The sequence below is a fragment of the Pygocentrus nattereri genome, chromosome 23, assembly GCF_015220715.1.
Source record: "Pygocentrus nattereri isolate fPygNat1 chromosome 23, fPygNat1.pri, whole genome shotgun sequence".
In the NCBI taxonomy this organism is placed as follows: domain Eukaryota; kingdom Metazoa; phylum Chordata; class Actinopteri; order Characiformes; family Serrasalmidae; genus Pygocentrus; species Pygocentrus nattereri.
This window is the reverse complement of record NC_051233.1, coordinates 14,322,394-14,342,344: the sequence shown is the minus strand read 5'-3', so window position 1 is coordinate 14,342,344 and position 19,951 is coordinate 14,322,394. Positions and strand designations below refer to the sequence as shown.

General features: G+C 39.8%; 2 protein-coding genes across 2 annotated transcripts in view; both read right to left on the bottom strand.

Annotated features, from left to right (window-relative positions):
- Positions 1-10,406, bottom strand: part of ddx54 (DEAD (Asp-Glu-Ala-Asp) box polypeptide 54) — a 17,638-nt gene extending 7,232 nt beyond the window's left edge. Inside the window, exons 1-11 of the mRNA XM_017701658.2 lie at positions 10,287-10,406; positions 6,813-6,939; positions 6,665-6,735; positions 6,391-6,579; positions 5,161-5,210; positions 5,040-5,081; positions 4,383-4,478; positions 3,933-4,054; positions 1,203-1,264; positions 970-1,101; positions 1-171 (exon numbers count right to left, since the gene is read on the bottom strand). The exon at positions 1-171 is cut by the window's left edge and continues 40 nt beyond it. Coding sequence (XP_017557147.1) covers positions 1-171; positions 970-1,101; positions 1,203-1,264; positions 3,933-4,054; positions 4,383-4,478; positions 5,040-5,081; positions 5,161-5,210; positions 6,391-6,579; positions 6,665-6,735; positions 6,813-6,939; positions 10,287-10,406 — 1,182 coding nt within the window. The remainder of the gene's footprint in view (positions 172-969; positions 1,102-1,202; positions 1,265-3,932; positions 4,055-4,382; positions 4,479-5,039; positions 5,082-5,160; positions 5,211-6,390; positions 6,580-6,664; positions 6,736-6,812; positions 6,940-10,286) is intronic.
- Positions 10,407-17,837: 7,431 nt separating this feature from the next.
- Positions 17,838-19,739, bottom strand: LOC108429698 (trypsin inhibitor ClTI-1-like). The gene is made up of 4 exons (XM_017701642.2): positions 19,604-19,739; positions 18,621-18,649; positions 18,400-18,509; positions 17,838-18,170 (listed from the first exon to the last, which is right to left on the bottom strand). Exons 1-4 carry the CDS (start codon positions 19,650-19,652, stop codon positions 18,119-18,121), a joined length of 240 nt encoding a protein of 79 aa, XP_017557131.1. The 5' UTR covers positions 19,653-19,739; the 3' UTR covers positions 17,838-18,118.
- Positions 19,740-19,951: the final 212 nt, after the last annotated feature.

Genomic DNA, 19,951 nt, shown 5'->3' with positions numbered 1-19,951 from the left:
GTAATTGATGACGTTGTCCAAGAGAGGGATGTCGATACCACGAGCTGCCACATCAGTCACGAGAAGAACCATTGCCTTACGGTGCACGAAACGACCAATATTGATCTTTCTTGCTGTCTGGTCCAGGGCGCTATAGATGTAGGCACACTCAATGCCTTCTGCAGTCAGCAGCTAAAACAGACAGTGCAGATGGAATGTTATTGTGGAGGTCAACATCACTGTGTAATGAAGATCATCGAGCACTTTTTGGTAAACACAACACAGTGCAAAATTCAGAAACCACAATTTATTTAATTTCTGGTCAAAACAGCCATTAAGTGCAAGTTATTCACATTTTACCAACAGGAAAAAAAAAAGAGACCTGCTTAAATTTTTTCAAAGAAATTTGCAGAGATAATTATTCATTTTTCTTGTAAATACCTCCAAAGTTCAGTCCTAGACATTGTTTGTGCTGTCTTACCTCTCATGATTCAATCCTAATTACAAATGTACACTAATTAGTCCATAAAACCTTACGCCACATCTCAGATGTCCAGTTTGTGTTTAGTGGAAGCTTTTGGGCTTTTTGCCATTTTCTTTACTCAGTAACTGTTTTGACAGCTACAGATCTTTTCAGACCCTCAGCGTTGAATGGTCTTCTGACAGTGGAAGGATGGACAGAAACACCTGTGGATTTTTTCCAGATCTGAAACATAGGTCTTTCTTCTGGAATTCCTGCTCTCTCTCAAAGATTAAAGTACAGTTATTTAATGGTGACAGTTATGGCGGTTTACCAGCTCCAGCACTGTTGCTGGGCCTCCCACTTTCTCTACATTTTAACTGTTACTTTATGTTTAACTGTTACTGTTACAACAGCCAGTGAGTTAAAACCACCTTAAGTATCCATTTTTAATTGTTAAACAAACAGAACCAGACATTTTACATTTTTTTTACAAAACAACAACAAAAAAAAACTGCATGATCATTTACCTGGTTCAAGTACTCCACATGGTGTTTGGTAGCTACAAATACCACTGTCTGCTCCTGAGGTTTAACTACATTACGAAGGAGATGCAGCAGCAGTGCTGGCTTGTCGTCCAGGCGCAAGTTAAAGAATGCCAGCTTATGGGAGGAAAAAAGGCACCGTGTCAGAAGCGGCAATTAACTTTCTAGGTATAATTTGTAAGTACTCTTTGCTGAATTTGATGTTTGATTCACTTTACCTTTAACTGATCACTGAGCTTGGTATCTACATCTAGACGAATCAACACTGGATCAGTTAGTCCTATAGGAGCAAGAACAGAGTTCATTATACAGTGCTGTCAGAAGCGTGTCAAACTGAGAAACTTTTTCCCTTCCAAAACTGCTACCTGACCCTTAAGTAGCTGCCCATACAGTGAACAGACACCAATCCTAAATATATATATATATATATACACACACACACACACACACACACACACACACACACACACACACACACACAGCTCAAAAAAATTAAGGGAACACTCAAATAACACATCCTACATCTGAACGAATTAAATATTCTCATTGAATACTTTGTTATTAACCAATGGAGGCCTGGATTTGGAGTCACACACAAAATTAAAGTGGAAAAACACACTACAGGCTGATCCAACTTTGATGTAATGTCCTTAAAACAAGTCAAAATGAGGCTCAGTATTGTGTGTGGCCTCCACGTGCCTGTATGACCTCCCTACAACGCCTGGGCGTGCTCCTGATGAGGTGGCGGATGGTCTCCTGAGGGATCTCCTCCCAGACCTGGACTAAAGCATCCGCCAACTCCTGGACAGTCTGTGGTGCAACGTGGCGTTGGTGGATGGAGCGAGACATGATGTCCCAGATGTGCTCAATCGGATTCAGGTGTGGGGAACGGGCGGGCCAGTCCATAGCTTCAATGCCTTCATCTTGCAGGAACTGCTGACACACTCCAGCCACATGAGGTCTAGCATTGTCCTGCATTAGGAGGAACCCAGGGCCAACCGCACCAGCATATGGTCTCACAAGGGGTCTGAGGATCTCATCTCGGTAACTAATGGCAGTCAGGCTACCTCTGGCGAGCACATGGAGGGCTGTGCGGCCCTCCAAAGATATGCCACCCCACACCATTACTGACCCACTGCCAAATTGGTCATGCTGAAGGATGTTGCAGGCAGCAGATCGTTCTCCACGGCGTCTCCACATCTGTCACATCTGTCACATCTGCTCAGTGTGAACCTGCTTTCATCTGTGAAGAGCACAGGGCTCCAGTGGCGAATTTGCCAATCCTGGTGTTCTCTGGCAAATGCCAAGCGTCCTGCACGGCGTGGGGCTGTGAGCACAACCCCCATCTGTGGACGTTGGGCCCTCATACGATCCTCATGGAGTCGGTTTCTAACCGTTTGTACAGACACATGCACATTTGTGGCCTGCTGGAGGTCATTTTGCAGGGCTCTGGCACTGCTCCTCCTGTTCCTCCTTGCACAAATGCGGAGGTAGCGGTCCTGGTGCTGGGTTGTTGCCCTCCTACGGCCTCCTCGTCTCCTGGTGTACTGGCCTGTCTCCTGGTACCGCCTCCAGGGTCTGGACACTACACTGACAGACACAGCAAACCTTCTTGCCACAGCTCGCATTGATGTGCCATCCTGGATGAGCTGCACTACCTGAGCCACTTGTGTGGGTTGTAGAGTCCTTCTCATGCTACCACGAGTGTGAAAGCACCACCAACATTCAAAAGTAACCAAAACATCATCCAGAAAGCAGAAAGGTACTGAGAAGTGGTCTGTGGTCCCCACCTGCAGAACCACTCCTTTATTGAGTGTGTCTTGCTATTCGCCAATAATTTCCACCTGTTGTCTATTCCATTTGCACAACAGCTGTGAAATTGATTGTCAATCAGTGTTGCTTCCTAAGTGGACAGTTTGATTTCACAGAAGTTTGATTTACTTGGAGTTATATTGTGTTGTTTAAGTGTTCCCTTTATTTTTTGAGCAGTGTACGCACACACACACACACACACACACACACACACACACACACACACACACACACACATATATATATATATATATATATATATATATATATATATATATATATATATATAAAAATGTAGCACATTGTAGTTCTACTATCCCAGACTGTAGAGTCCATCTGTTTCTCTGCATATCCCTCTTTTACCATCTTCTTCGGTGGTCAGGACCCCCATGGACCCTAACAGAGCTAGTACTATATGGGTGGTGGATCATTCACTCAGCACTGCAGCGCTTCTCAACACTAACGTGGTGGTGACGTGTTAGTGTGTATTGTGTTGGCACGAGTGGATCAGACACAGCAGTGCTGCTGGAGTTTTTAAACTTCTAGTCAGAGACGATAGCTCATCTGCTGCTGCAGTTTTTGTTGGTCATCCTCTAGTACTTCATCAGTGGTCACAGGACACTGTTGGCTGGATATTTTTGGTTGATTGAGGTGTTTAAAAAGTCCAGCAGCTCTGCTGTGCCTGATCCACTCAGACCAGCACAACACACACTAACACACCACCACCATGTTAGTGTTACTGTAGTGCTGAGCATGATCCATGCCTCAAATAGTACCTGCTCTGTGAGGGTCCATGGGAGTCCTGACTACTGAAGAACAGGGTAAAAGGGGGTTAACACAGTATGCAGAGAAACAGTTGGACTACAGTAATTGTAGAACTAAAGTGAAAGTAGTAAGTGGAGCTAATAAAATGGACAATGAATATAGAAACAAGGAGGTGATCTCTCTCTCACACACACACACACACACACACACACACAATATGTATATGTATGTATGTGTGTGTATATATACACATACATACATACATACATACATACACACACACACACACACACACACACACACACACACACACACACACACACACACACACACACACACATTAACAATGCTTTTAAAACAATTCCATTTACCAGCTCTAGCAAACTCCACAAGCAGTTTGGGCAATGTGGCAGAGAACAGCAGGGTCTGTCGAGTTTCAGGGAGCCGTCTGATGATCTCCTGCAGCTGCTCAGCAAAGCCCATCTCAAACAGCCTGTTAAACACCACGGTAAGACCTGATTTAGAAATCCAATTTCAAGCCTAGACTTAAACACAATACTACATTACACAAAGTTAACACTGAGATCACATACACAAAAACTGCTAATATTGACAACACTTCCAACAGTGATGCACTTGACTATATGACCATAACCATGTAAAAGCTCTTTATGGACAAAAAAAAGCCTAGTTTTACATTAACTGAAGCTGTCAAAGCAGAATCAATGATACACTTACGTGTTAATCTGAACCGGAAAAAACACTCCGGTAAAGCATAGACTGAGAACACTGAAAGAAACTACAAGCCTTTACGTGCTTACCTATCTGCCTCGTCAAACACCACATACTCCACGCTCTGCAGCTTCAGGTTCATTTGCATGACAACGTGCATCAGACGACCAGGCGTACCAATGATACTGGAGACATACAGAGAACAATTAGTAAGTAACAAGTAGCAAAACAGTTTGACAGAATTTCAGTTATACAATTTGCCCTTTGACAATATCACAAATGTGGTACACAACATTAAACTGCAGCTGCATTAGTTGTTGAATGAACACCAGCAAGATAGTCAGAACGTCCTGATCAGGTATCGTCTGTTTTGGCGTGATAAAAAAAAAAAAAAAAAAAAAAAAAACACAAAAAACACATCTCCAGATTTATTGTTTCAAGGCAACAAGTCCACTAGAATTTTTCTCATTCTGGGCAGTAGAACTTTGGTAGGCTATTATTAATGATTCTAAGGATATGACTTGATCATTTAATTAGAATCGTTTTATAAATTTTAACTCCATAATTCAAATGGGGTAAAAAAAAATTCAGTGTTTCTAGCCTGATCAGGCCTGTTTTTGAGACAAATGCTTATACGCATATATGCTTATATATTGTGCGGTGAAACAGTGAAAGTGACAGTGAAAGGGGTTCTGTCCAAATCTTCATTAGTATTTGCAAGAGTAATGACTCAGTGATGTACTTACATGTCTGGATTCTCATGTAGAGCAGCAAACTGATCATCCATGCTGAAAGAAAGCAGCAGACGTCAATGCTTCTTATACACATGGCCCACAAGTCAACAGAAAAACAGACTGATTAAAGTACCTGTCTCCACCAAGGATCAATGCAGTCTTTAGCCCAGTAAACTTGCCCAACTAGGACAAAAAAAAAAACAGTTAATAAAGTCTCTTTGCTGACAAATAAACAGCAAAAAACAATAACTTTAACACATGAATTTGATTTGCAGCCTTCAAATCAGATGTCAACCGACTAATGCCTGGCCCACCCTACAGGATTATTTAAAAAAAATCTAACTGATATTTAAAATGTGAGAGACCCCACACAATGACATTTTTCACCTATTTTTTGTCTTTGATCCTTGTTAATCATCCTCACACTATAAGATCTGCCCTGAATGAAACACGATCCATTTTCAGATTACGCACACAAGAGTCTAGACCAATAGATTCTTCCTTTACTATATCAAACATTCTGCAGGACAGTGACAGTCTGTTATAATGTAACAAGGCTATAACCAATGCAGCAAAGGCAATAAAACATGGTTTTGGGGGGAACAAACAGTTTAAATTTAAGTATATTAACCAAAATATCTGAGCGTTTTGTCTTCAATGTATTCAATTTGTTGCTGTAGTGATAACAAATGGAAGCTGAAATCTAAACAGATGAGATTTTCTGCTGCGTTATTTCTGCTGTGTTCCAAATGACAGACTAAATTATCATTAGAAATGCACTCATTAGTGCAATAAAGAAATACCTGGTTCGTTATGCAGCATTAAGTAAACCAGTGAGACGCATTCCACAAACATGCAACTCCAATGGCTAGTACTAGTTTTGCTGTGCTGCTCGTTAGCTGCTCGTTCAAATTTCCCATGCAAAAGTTTAGTGGTGCGTTCATCTAAAGCAAAATCGCTATAGGTAGTCCCGGATTACGGATAGATTTATTTAGTTAAATTAGCGGTCTACAAACGAGATACATACATACATACATACACACACACACACACACACACACACACGTGTATAACAAACTTGACATTGGCTTTTTTTTGCCAGCTTCTTTTTTAATATTTCCATTCCAATTTCCAGCAGGACACTCCTAAGGACATACTATTCATAGTCCAATACTATAAATACAGTAGATGTTTAAAGTACCTTTAGAATCAGTATAAATCCGTCTTACTACAATCCATGCAGTTGTTAAGTAATCTAAAGGCGCTGATGATGCCCATGAAACGCCCACAAAAGCACAATGTGACATTTTTTTCCACAATAATAAAAAAATATATATCAAATGACATCACTGTCTCTACTGACCTCTTTGGTGAATTTCATGGTCTGCAGTGCCAGTTCTCGAGTGGGTGTAAGGATCAGAGCTCTAGCACCAGTTTGTGCCTGAGGGGCCTTCAGCCTCTCAAACATGGGCACCAAGAATGCAGCCGTTTTTCCACTTCCGGTTCTTGCCATGGCGACAATATCTTTTCCATCCAGGATTACAGGAATAGTCTAAGACAAAGAGCACCCAAGTCATTAGAGTCCCAATGCAATCAGCATGCAAGAATGACGGACTGAAAAGGAACAAAAGACATACTTTTCTTTGGATTGGTGTGGGAACCTTGTAGCCCTTCTTCATTACTCCTTTAAAGACAGGATAACTCAGACCTAGACAGAAGAAAGAGGAGTTAGATTAGTGAACAGGTTGGTTTAAATATCCTTTAATGTGGCAGAAAATGCCTTACCCATAGACTGAAAGCCACCAGACTTTTTCTTCTTCTTGTTCTGAGCTCTAACCATCTCTCTGGTGTCTGGCTCCACATCTGACAGGCAATCAGATGGGGCAGGAAAGCGGGGCAGCTTTGTAACAACCTATGGAGGAGCAGATGAGTCAAAGTTAGCGCTGTCCTTCCTTTTCACCACAGCATGTGTTGAGTGAGGAATGAAATACAGTTACTTTGCGACATTGGAGCATTACGTTTAACATAAAACAACAACACACAAGCAGACTTGGGTGTCGACTGATTACCCACCCAGTTAGTAACATGATCTGATAATTGTCAGTTTGCCGATCATCAGAATTGGTGCGTCAGATTGCTTTTTTGCCAATAAAAAGCAAATATTCAAGAAGAAGAAGAAGAAGAAGAAGAAGAAGAAGAAGAAGAAGAAGAAGAAGCTCAAAAAAAATAAAGGGAACACTCAAACAACACCTCCTAAATCTAAATGAATGAAATATTCTCATTGAGTACTTTGTTCTGTACAAAGTTGAATGTGCTGACAACAAAATCACACAAAAATCATCAATGGAAAATCAAATTTATTAACCAATGGAGGCCTGGATTTGGAGTCACACACAAAATTAAAGTGGAAAAACACACTACAGGCTGATCCAACTTTGATGTAATGTCCTTAAAACAAGTCAAAATGAGGCTCAGTATTGTGTGTGGCCTCCACGTGCCTGTATGACCTCCCTACAACGCCTTGGCACGCTCCTGATGAGGTGGCGGATGGTCTCCTGAGGGATCTCCTCCCAGACCTGGACTAAAGCATCCGCCAACTCCTGGACAGTCTGTGGTGCAACGTAGCGTTGGTGGATGGAGCGAGACATGATGTCCCAGATGTGCTCAATCGGATTCAGGTCTGGGGAACAGGCGGGCCAGTCCATAGCTTCAATGCCTTCATCTTGCAGGAACTGCTGACACACTCCAGCCACACGAGGTCTAGCATTGTCCTGATATAGGAGGAACCCAGGGCCAACCGCACCAGCATATGGTCTCACAAGGGGTCTGAGGATCTCATCTCGGTACCTAATGACAGTCAGGCTACCTCTGGCGAGCACATGGAGGGCCACACCATTACTGACCCACTGCCAAACCGGTCATGCTGAAGGATGTTGCAGGCAGCAGATCGCTCTCCACGGCGTCTCCAGACTCTGTCACGTCTGTCACGTGCTCAGCATGAACCTGCTTTCATCTGTGAAGAGCACAGGGCGCCAGTGGCGAATTTGCCAATCCTGGTGTTCTCTGGCAAATGCCAAGCGTCCTGCACGGTGTTGGGCTGTGAGCACAACCCTCATCTGTGGACATCGGGCCCTCATACCATCCTCATGGAGTCGGTTTGTAACCGTTTGTACAGACACATGCACATTTGTGGCCTGCTGGAGGTCATTTTGCAGGGTTCTGGCAGTGCTCCTCCTGTTCCTCCTTGCACAAGGGCGGAGGTAGCGGTCCTGCTGCTGGGTTGTTGCCCTCCTACGGCCTCCTCCACGTCTCCTGGTGTACTGGCCTGTCTCCTGGTAGCGCCTCCATCCTCTGGACACTACGCTGACAGACACAGCAAACCTTCTTGCCCCAGCTCGCATTGATGTGCCATCCTGGATGAGCTGCACTACCTGAGCCACTTGTGTGGGTTGTAGAGTCCGTCTCATGCTACCACGAGTGTGAAAGCACCACCAACATTCAAAAGTGACCAAAACATCAGCCAGAAAGCAGAAAGGTACTGAGAAGTGGTCTGTGGTCCCCACCTGCAGAACCACTCCTTTATTGAGTGTGTCTTGCTAATTGCCAATAAGTTCCACCTGTTGTCTATTCCATTTGCACAACAGCTGTGAAATTGATTGTCAATCAGTGTTGCTTCCTAAGTGGACAGTTTGATTTCACAGAAGTTTGATTTACTTGGAGTTATACTGTGTTGTAAGTGTTTGCTTTATTTTTTTGAGCAGTGTATATAAAAAAAGAAAAGACTACAAAACGGGTACGTTCACCACTGCTATGAAAACAAGACACTTCTATGGAAAAACAAACGTGCATCAAGCCCAATACTAGCATCTCAGCAGTAGCCTGCAGCTGCCAGTTCTATCCTCCAGATTCAATGAAGAACCTTGTGTTATGAAAATCAAACAGACTAATCAGCAGAATACGACTTGAGTGAGACCAAGAGTAAAAACATTAAATGTATTGCTTTTGCACCATTTACAGGCACTAACTTCAGGTTTCCACATTAACACTGAATGCTAATGCATGCAATTCCATTCTGACAGTCCTTCTTAAAGTCACGTGGCTACAAATCAGATATGTATCAGATCTAGGGTCAGAAATGAAAGAGGCTCAGATCTGATAAAAAAAAAAAATCAGATGTGTGTGTCCACATAGCTCTATAAAAATCAGATCTGTCATATCACAAGCAAAAGACCCGCAAAAAATAATGAATAATAATGATTGAATGAATGAAACATTCAAAAGGCTTTTACGCGAGCGAAATATACAAGAGCTCACCACACTTCATAGCCTGACTTCAACTTTATGTGCTTGATTTTGAGAGCTAGTTACTTTGATTTTTTTTAAGAGCTGCTTATGGTGTACTTTCATCTATTTACTGACGTAATTCCTGTAAATTTTCAAGCTATAATTTATTTTTATATGTTCCTGCTCATATTCACACTACACTCTTAAAATTTACAGCGAATGAATAATAACTGGTTTGTAAACCAGTTAAACTTTAATATGTAATACTGTACAATAAGCTTGATGGCACTGGACAGTGGAGATTAGACAGTCAAGTGCGGGTAAGGTTGTGAGGAAAAATAAACCAGCCGTTGGTCATCATCAATGACTGCAGTATATGGTTTATTATCAGTGCATACTGATAAGAGTAACACTCCTTAGCAGCAAAGACATCAAGTACAGGCACTATGTACAAATAAGTACATATAAAATGCTGAAACAAGCAAGAGACCTGACAGGGCAGTGCTTTGCTTTAGTGTGGCGCACATATTGTTAACGTGGTAGTTTTTCCTTCATTTTATGACAAGTTCATAATTAGTCTTAAATGTAACTAGGGATTTCCCTTTATGCTAAAACACTGACGATAACACTTCGTTCAGTACGACCACTAGACGATGGGTAAAAACACGCTTTTCGCGCAATCCTGAACTTTATAATCGCAAAATGAAAACACAGTTCATCTGGTTAGGAATGAAGCACAAAGGGAATAATTGCCATACAACGAAAACAGGGTTTTATTTGCGAGCTACAAAGTCTTCAAGTACTTTAAATGGTCATGCTTCAGAGAGAATTGTAAAAAAAAAAAGCTCATTTGTAATCGTACTGGAGCGACATTAGCATTTTGGCTAACTAGGTTAGCTGCTCTTCAAGTAACGGTCACAAACCCGAGCACAGTGGAAACAATTCTCTAAAGTAGAAGTACATTCAACGACTCACCACACTGTCGTCTTTAATTTCGGCTGCCAATTCGAAATCTCCTCCATCTGAGTCAGCGTCGGGCTCCCTGTGCGCCGGGTTCTTCTTCTTTTTCGTCAGTTTCTTCTTTCGTTGTGCCATTTTTTGCCGTGTAAACAGGCGTAATGCTTTGTTGACCTCCTAGCCAGTCGCCCTCGAATGATCGAGGGAAATTCTCTACACTGTTTTTGGCAAGATGCGTGAAATCTAAACACGAATCAACACAAGACCAAAACACAGCACAGCGACATTTTGGAACACGTGTGGTTCGACTTTTCTGCTGGTGGCGCACAGTATGACGTATTAACGTTAAGGTGCACTGCTGTGATTAACCGCAGGGCGGCAGCACTTCCTAACCTTAAACTGAAATTTAAGCAGCTTTCTGTTAAACAAACAGACGTGTGCGGAGAAACTGTTCAAACTGCAATGGCTGTGTTTACATGCAAACATTTTTGCCAATCCGATAGAAAACAATCGGATTACAGATTAAGGCTGAGGTGTTTATGCTCACTCTGTTCAATTGTCTGATGAAAATCTTCGTTTACATGCCGAGTACAAGTAATCCGATGCAACATGACGCGCATGCGTGAAGTAGCACTCAGAGTAAACGTTACCATGACAGCGAACATCACGTGAGGTCCAGTCAGCGTGAGATGAGTTTCCAGTTTGGCGCACTCGTGTTTTTAACGGCTTTAAACTGATGTCAGACTCAGATGTTTAACGTTATAAACTTTGACCCGACGCACATGCGCAGAACGTACTTACACGTTCCGATTGGAGTGTAATCGGATTCAGGCGTTTACATGGCTATTATTCTTCTATTTAACGGATTATTTAGAGGTTCACCCGCCTCGTTTAATCGGACAGAAATTGTATTCCGAATGGCCTCAATCGGATTAGTCTATTCCGATTGAGGCGTCTACATGGACGTATTCTATTCCGATTGAGCTATTAGTCGGATTATTAACGGATTTTCAGGCTGCATGTAAACGTGGCTACTGATCTGGAGCACACCTGCCGTCTTATAGAAGAATATTTAGCAAAATAAAAAAAACTACATTCTTGGAACAATCTGTTTAAAAATGAATGCCATTTGGTATGACATTTTGTTTCGAAACTCAGTTAAATTCCCTGCTGAAAAAGACCATTAGAACCAACACCTTAAACGTTAGATCCCATTAGGAAACCATCAAATGGAATCAGTCCCAGAACACCTGTTAAACCACTAGAATCCTGTACATCCATTTGTCAAACACAAAGCCCGGGGGCCAGATCAGGCCAGTAGTGTGATCTAATCTGGCCCATGAAATGATTGATCCTTTTTTACTAATATTAGCCCGTGGTGCAACACACTGCACTACAATCCCCAGCATGCACTACAGCACAATGTGCGTATTGTAGTGTAATATAGCCATATAGAGCCTATTGTAATGCACATATGTTGAATAAACAATGGTCATTGAAGGTTATAGCAAAATGTTATTTAACAACAAATAAAAACACAGACGTTCTCTGGCCCACAGATTTGGTCAGGTTTGACACCCCTGCTTTATCCTGTGAAATTAACCCATTAGGAAACACAAACCACCATTAGTGACTATGAACGCCACCAGGAACCAATACATGTGTGCTGCTCTGTCAGACACATTATGAAGTGGGCTAAGTGGTAGTAAGATGAGTTAACTATCAGTCTGACAAAATTGATCAACCACAATTTTTTATCATGATAACTAATTTATTTTTATGGTTACTGCTCTGTTATACTGTAATCTGTGGTCAGCCACTCTTTACAGAACTGACTCTGTGTTTTTCTTTCCTTTCTCTGCCGAGCTGATCAGCTGCCCATCCTGTGCGTCTGATGCTGTTGCCTCTTCTGCCTTGATTGGTGCCACTGCTCACCAGCCTTCTGGACCGGTTTGACCACCACTGAGCTTCTTGCCTTACAGTCCAGTGTAGTCCTCACCCTTCAGATCTTTTCTTTTCCCACTTTACTATAATACTTCATACTAATAATGTTTGCTATCCGGTGTCAACCTTAGGACTATGGGTTCCCCTTCTGAGTCTTGGTTCCTCTCAAGGTTTCTTCCTCTTTTAGGGAATTTTTCCTTGCCACCGTCGCCGCTGGCTTGCTCATGGGGGCTTGGACCCGGATTTTCTTTTCTTTTCTCTTCTCTCTGTAACACTGATTGTTCTGTAAAGCTGCTTTGTGACAACACCTGTTGTAAAAAGCGTTATATAAATAAATTTTGCTTGCTTGCTTAAGAGTCTTTCATTTAGAGAAATATGTTTACTGTCCATCTAGTTGGCTGCTTATTTATGATAGTGTTTTGGTATTTAGATTTGTCCTACCTGTCACTTTCCACCACAGACACCAGAAAAAGTTTATATAAAGTAACTGCTGGTTAATTCTGGGTGCAACTCTGAAGTTATCTGTAAGTGGGACAGCAGATGTTTCTTGTCCTCTTTGGCATCAGCATATTCTCCATAGTCTCTCATGCTCCATTCTAACAGTCATTCATCAGAGTGCATTAAATCATGCTCTTCCCATTTTAAATCACAGCTGAGAATCAAAGCTCAAGTATTTTTATGTTTGGATTCATCTTGCGTTTGCTTTTGGATTTACATGTTTTGTTTTTGGCTTGTAATTTACATTGTCCTAAAATGTTCATCGTTCAGTATCCTAAGGGCTGGGTAGAGAACACTGGGGGAATGCTGTATGATTACCCAATCAGAAATAAGCTACAGATGCGATATCACTATTGAGCCCAACAGAGCTGACAGAAGTTAGAAGACTTTGTGTGACACATTGACATATGTAAGTACCTGAAAAGGGATTTTGAGGCAAGACAGTAAAATCTAGTTGGTTCTCATTTTAACTCTTTCATGTTTAGGAGCTACATTTAGTATGATAAGGAAAAATGCAACAGAGCATGTTCTGATTGGTCTAAAGTGGTGAATTTTTAGATCGTATGAAAATTTCCTACTTTATTCACAGTCAAATTAGTTAAAAATGAGCAGAATACTGTAATTAATACTGTATTTAATGATAAATTAAAAATTTCATGATAAACAAATACTGTAGTTAATGATAAATGCAGGGGGGGGGGGCTTACGTGTAATTGTCATACTTTCATTCACAAGGAAATTAGATTTTTCTGTTGTTGTTGTTGATGTTTTTAAAAATCAGTAGTACCATGTGACCAAAGTGCTAAATTTATTATTTTTATTTAATGATGTGTATTTTTCATAATTCTGTGTACTCTTAAATTAGATTTTCTACTGTTTTGTTAAAAAGTGACCAAGCCATTGAATATAATAATGTGATAAATCGAGAGATAAACACTTACACAATACATTTAGCTGTATGGTTTGATTTATTTGAAAAAAAAATCCTCAGATTTGTGTTCAAAAATATATGGACAAAGAAATTGTAAATTTTAGCCATGGACATTAATGGGTTAAAGGGGATTAAATGTTTTTGTATTTATATGGTTTAAATCATTTTTCATTATAATATCTTTAGATATATAAGATGCATGCTAGTTTCAAACATATGTGCTAAAAGCTTGCTGTTAGAGCCCACCTTGTAAGTATCTCTTTGTATTTGATGCCAACAGTTGCCAGCGCCACATAAGATAAAGTATTAGCACCAGTTATGGAAAATGAGACAGTCAGCCATCATCAGTCAGCAGTCATGAATAAAACATTTGTTATAATTTATGGTGAAAATCTGCCATCAGGGTAGTTACCAATCAATTATTAGCGTCTCTACACCTTAATTAGAAAACAGGTTATTGAATGTGCACTGGGTCCCTTCAGCAGTGCTGCTCTGTGAGCTACATTATAAAGTAGGATATTCAATGGTAAGGTTCATTAACTATGATCAATTACTCAGCAATAATCAGTTATCATGATCATTTCTTTTTACAGTTTAATAAAGTTACTGTTGTTAGTTGCCTTATACACTGCAATCTGGCACTCATTATATTCATGAATAACCTGTCTTCTTTGGCCTGTCTTAATTAAATGTTTTTCTTAATTTCTTAAGTTCTGTACTGAAAACAGTGATGCACTTAATTTGCTTGATTCAAATATATAATTTCCTCATGAATTCCTAAAATAAGTTACATCAACACAGTTTTGTCTGTCAGTTTGTCTTCAGCAATAGTTGCACTGATGTAGTATTTTATTCATGTTGAACTTATGGACAGATTTAGTCATGTACATATCCATTTTCTAAGCCGCTTCTCCGTCAGGGACAGGTTACGAGTCCATCACAGGGCAGACAGACAGACACAGACAGTCACTCACACCTGGGGCAATTTAGCATGTCCAATTGGCCTGACCCACGCAGGCACGGGGAGAACATGCAAACTCCACACAGAGAGGACCTTGACCTCCCGGCTGGGGAATCGAACCCAGGCCCTCCTCGCTGTGAGGCGACAGCGCTACCCACCACGCCACCGTGCCGCCCTGATAGTTGCACTGATGTAGTATTTTATTCATGTTGAACTGATGGACAGATTTAGTCATGTATATAGAAATACCAAAATATCAATTTATATGTCATTTTAATACAGTTAGACTATTTTATTAATATTTTCCTTAGCAGTGTGTCAACCAAATAAAATTTCTGGGTCTTACCTGGCCACCCCATTCAAAAAATTGTGGCTATGCGCCTGGTACATTTTTACACTACTGGTATCTACAACAGACAAATATTGCTCCTATATTTCCAAAAGTTTATTGCTCATGTTTCTTCTGAAATCAATGGTCTCAAGTCCTCCTTTGCTGAAGTAACCGCCTCAACACTTTTGGGAAGGCTTAGCACTAGAGCTCCATTCAATACCTTTGGGATAATTTTGAGTGGCAAAACTAATGATCCAGCATCAGATTGTTAAGTTTCCTCCCTCAAACAATTTTAGTAACACTGTGGATTAATATGAAGTCCACATAATCATAATGTCATTGTTTAATAATATTAGTCAAATTAATAATTGTTGTATGTTGTACAGTAAAAGTTCCCTTCAGAAAAATAGTTACTAGCTAGCAAGTGGTAGCGTCAGTTACCCCCTTCCCTAAACTCATTAAAGAAATTTGAAAAGACCCCCCCCCATTTTCACTAAATAAACAGGTCTTAATCCTCGTTGATTAGAGACTCTCTACAATAAACAGAAAGCTGTTCTCTGCACTACTTTATGTAAAATAGTTTATTATAGTCATTTATTGTTATATGGTTATATTTATAATTCATTTACTTTTTGTTTCTTTAATACTGATTTTGCTGTTTTACTGTTGTTTTTGTTCTAAAATAAAAAAAAAAACTCAAAAACATAAAGCTTTGCAGTGTCTGTGTGAGTGTATAAACCCGATGATTGATGATGCAGGGGGCACCAACCAAAATCTCGCCTAGGGCACCACATTGGTCAGGGCCGGCTCTGTATGTCTGAATAGACATTCAATACTTGCACTCTGTAATAAGTTCACTGAGCTTTGTGTACACTACCCTCCAAACACTTGGTGTTACTATTTTCAATGAAATAAAGAAGACCAATTAGAAAAAGGTTATTTAAAGGCACAGTAAAAAAACACAGATAAAGAGAGGTTCTAAAACAGTTATGTAAAATGTCTTACAACTTTTGATACTTAAACCCACACAAACATTATAAATGGAATACATGAATAATATTCGTTTAATTTAGCTGTAGCAAGTTCCCTGCATCTTCTCCAAGCTTTATAATACTTACCCGACAGTGCCACCAATCCATGTACAGTTCATCAGAAGCATATGAAGCTTTTTCCAAAAGCTAGTATTAGGAACCGAGTGGCTACTGATGTGCAAACCTCTTTAACGCTGAGCAGAGCTTCACTGAGTGCACCCAATCAACCTTGCCTGGAGAAAAATAATTCACTGGAGGAAGCAATTATCCTTTTTCCTACTTCAGACCTCTTTGGTACTATCATTATTTTCTGAATGCATTTTCAAGGGTGCCAGGTGCACATGTCATAAAGCTTACCATAATTGGAAGACTTCATCATTACTTCACCAGGTACTATCAGAGGCCCTGGAATACAATTTTGAATTAGACGATCAGAACTGTGCAAGCCATTCTAACTAGGCTGCAGAGCTGTAGCCCAAAACAAAAGTGCCTCATTTTAGGATCTAGAAGGATTTTACCAGGGGTGCGACAGGTCTGTCTGTGAATTATGGCAGGGTTAATGTGGCACCTAGCGTGTGTTACTTTTGCTCTGTGTTTATGCCAGCAGTCATATGTCTTCACATAATTTTCATTTACAGGGCAACATCTTTTTAGATGTTACTGTTACTTACTACAGATTCATGAATAAATATCAAAAACAACAGCAACCAAAAACAATTATATAAAACGTATATAAAAAGTATATACGTTTTCACATCCATATATGGTAAACTATATGTCCATTGCACCCACTAAACAGAAACATGTACACATTTAGGTTTAGCTTATACGCACATACATATTCAGCTTCAGGGTATAAAAGGAGTCAGAACACATTGGGAGGTCAGAGCTTACTTGGGAGATACATGATGCATGTTCTCTGTTTGTAACCTCTCCAGAATTCTGTAATAAAAGTTTGCTTGTTTCACTTCAGTCTGATATACTTGTCTCATTTTTTTTGCATCAACGAACACGCAGGACTGGTTTCGTCCACAACATCTTGGTAGATTTCACTGCAATAACTTTAGTCCTATTTCAAAGTATGTCTACTGTAATGAGGCAGACATTACATGTTTAACCAAAACAATTTTATAGGCTAGTTAAAAGCTTTAAAGAGTCCAATTGTAATTGAAGCTGTGAGTCATGAATTCAACTGCAGAAGCCTTTTCTATTAATGCCTTCAGAAGAATGCAACAGAAACACTGAACACTAACTTGAGACCAAATGCAGTTCTAATAAAGTTCTTGGTGAATTTTATTCATTCATTTAGACAGGTTGCGTTTGCATTTGTCAGCTACTTTAGAACTATATCCAGCATTGTTATGAAGCTGTTATGGCATTTAATCCAGTAAACCAGAGGTCCTTACACTTTTTGATCAAAGGGCCAAATGATATCAGACTGATGCTGATACAAAACTGGCAGAAAATTATTACCACATTGATTTCAGCACAATACTAGTCATAATAATGGAGAAATATTGGTCACATATTGTGTGGTTGTGCTCTTATTCAAGTAACAAAATCACAGACAATAGTGTTGCATTGAATTGGTCAAACGTTGGTGCTTGATTACAAACATACAGCTAAACCTCCACCTGTTCCTCCTCCTTCCCCCTTCCACTTTTTTATACAGTCACCAACAGGGCTCTGTAGTACTCACAGCCAGATAACTAGCTCCATAGTTGTGCACTCTAAAAGCAGAAAATTGAATGTGCAGGAGACAAAACTGCTGAACAGTAAAAAAAGAGCATAATTCATTTGAAAAACTGATTCTGCTCTGATGCAGCCTTTGCGGTGAGCTCAAGAACATGAAACTTTTAAACTCTGACAAACCTTCACAGCCCAAAACATCTTTATTCTACATGCAGGCTCATGCTACATACATTATATATTAACTCTCAAAGTTTCTGAATTTCTTTTGATTTGTACAACAGGACAAAAAAAAACAAGGGAAATAATATGCTTGGCTTTAATTTGATTTAACTTGAAATCACAAATTTCATTAAATCTTATTGTCAAAAGACTTGATGGCAATAGCTTCCATGAGTATAGATAAAGATTTTTGACACTGTAGCACAGCCATTTTATATGATGCAGCTCCGATGAGTGATAGGCTCACACATGGCCACATTCTCCCTTATATGCCACCTTGATCTGCTGGTCGATGCTGATGGAAGAAAAATACAGAACAAGTTTCAAATTTAAATGTTCTGTTATAAATGAGCAAATGAATAGAAATGGAAACAAGATATTTAAAATTCCATGCTCCTTGTGATGTTTTCACATCCCCTGTCTTGGTGTACTGATTTCATGTCCTAGACATTAAGTTTTGAAATATTAAAGGCATCCATTCATTCACTCACTGAGCATGTTTTTCTAGTTTCGTGGTAACTTACGTGTTTTCCTGACAGAGCACACACTCAGTTGGGTATGTTTGGCCATTGTCACCACACACTGGCTCAAATTCGCGGGTGCATATTGAGTTTGCATACCGAGCACAGTTAGGCTATAAGAAAATGAAATGTACTTTGTTTACATTCACACAAGTATCAATCAAAATGATTAAATATAAACAATTTTCCATAGTTTAATTAATGCAGTTGATCATTTTCATTACCTCATAAGGATCATCGGCTGCTGTGAAAGCTATAAAGAGGAAATGCAAGTTAAGAGAAACAAACAAGGAAATGATCTGACCTTTTCCCTTTAAAATTCAAACTGTCAAACGCAACCTTCGTGCTCAGATTAGTCTCTAAAGGAATGTGGATTAGTCCCTAAAGGTATGTGGATGAGCAGGTATTTTATGTTTCTTTCCTTTATGTTGGCTTTGCTAGACCCAACAAAGTCTGTGAGATGACTTGATGTAATGAATCTGCATTTTATTTACTAACCCAACTGTTTAAAGTTGAAAGTTTATATGCAGTTAAATGTTCTCAGAAACGATGATCTGTATTCAAAAAGCTTCTCAGATAAGCAGTGTGGATTTAGGATCTGCCTCAATAACTTTTTAAATCAGTACTCGTACTCTAAAAAGGTTTGTGAACGTGGGCCAATGTTTGTGAGACCTTTTCTTTGTGTATACATTCTCTGTGGATTTAGTGCTTCAAACCTACATTAACATTTTAAGTAACTAATTACACATGTTTGCGAGTACTTGGTGAGCATGGAATGTATTTATAGAGTAGATGATAAATGGTAATAATAGGATGTTTTTTTTAGAAGAACTAAGAAGTTTTTCTCATGAGAGAAACAATGGCCACCTAAACGTTCATCTGGATTTGCTCTAAAAAGACGTGTGTATAGATCAAATATCAAATGCCTGTCATGCCAAAGGTGTTACATGGCAAACTTGTCTTAATGCTAACACCATGTCCTGTTTCTTATAGATTTAAAGAAGCATAATCCACAACGTATCCCAACACAGTTTGGACAATAAGACAAAAAAACTGGAGATTGGTTCATAATGATATCTCTGCTATGACCTACATTAAGTGCAGCCTGCAAGAGTAAGGTAAGCTGAAACACTACAAATGTTACCAATGTTATGTCAATTGTCACTATACTGTGGCCTAAGTCTCTATCAAAGAGATGATCACTCACCAGACCAGCAAAGAAGAACAGATACACAGAGCAGGACAGCCAGCTTCATGGTGTGAATGTGTTGAGTTTGGGAGACTCAGAAGATAAGCTTCACTCTGGGATGATCTGTGTCTCCAGAGAACACTCCTCCCTCTTTTGTCCTACCCAGCATTGTTTGTGAGAACTTGCTCAGTGAGAAATGACATTTCAGTTTTTTCAAAGGAACAAATCAGAATATCTATTAATGTGATTTTCAATGATAGGACGATAAGAAATGCTTCGTCATAGAATATTCATGATAATTAGCGTGTGCCATTAGTGCTGCACCACTTTGTCTAAAAATGCACTAATCTAGTTTTATATGCATTC

Coding starts and splice junctions, on each gene's coding strand:
- LOC108429698 (XM_017701642.2), bottom strand. CDS start 19,652: ATGAAGCTGGCTGTCCTGCTCTGTGTATCTGTTCTTCTTTGCTGGTCT. Junction 18,510..18,620: donor CAGCCGATGATCCTTATGAG/GTAATGAAAATG, acceptor ATTTTCTTATAG/CCTAACTGTGCTCGGTATGC. Junction 18,171..18,399: donor GTGCTCTGTCAGGAAAACAC/GTAAGTTACCAC, acceptor TTCTTCCATCAG/CATCGACCAGCAGATCAAGG.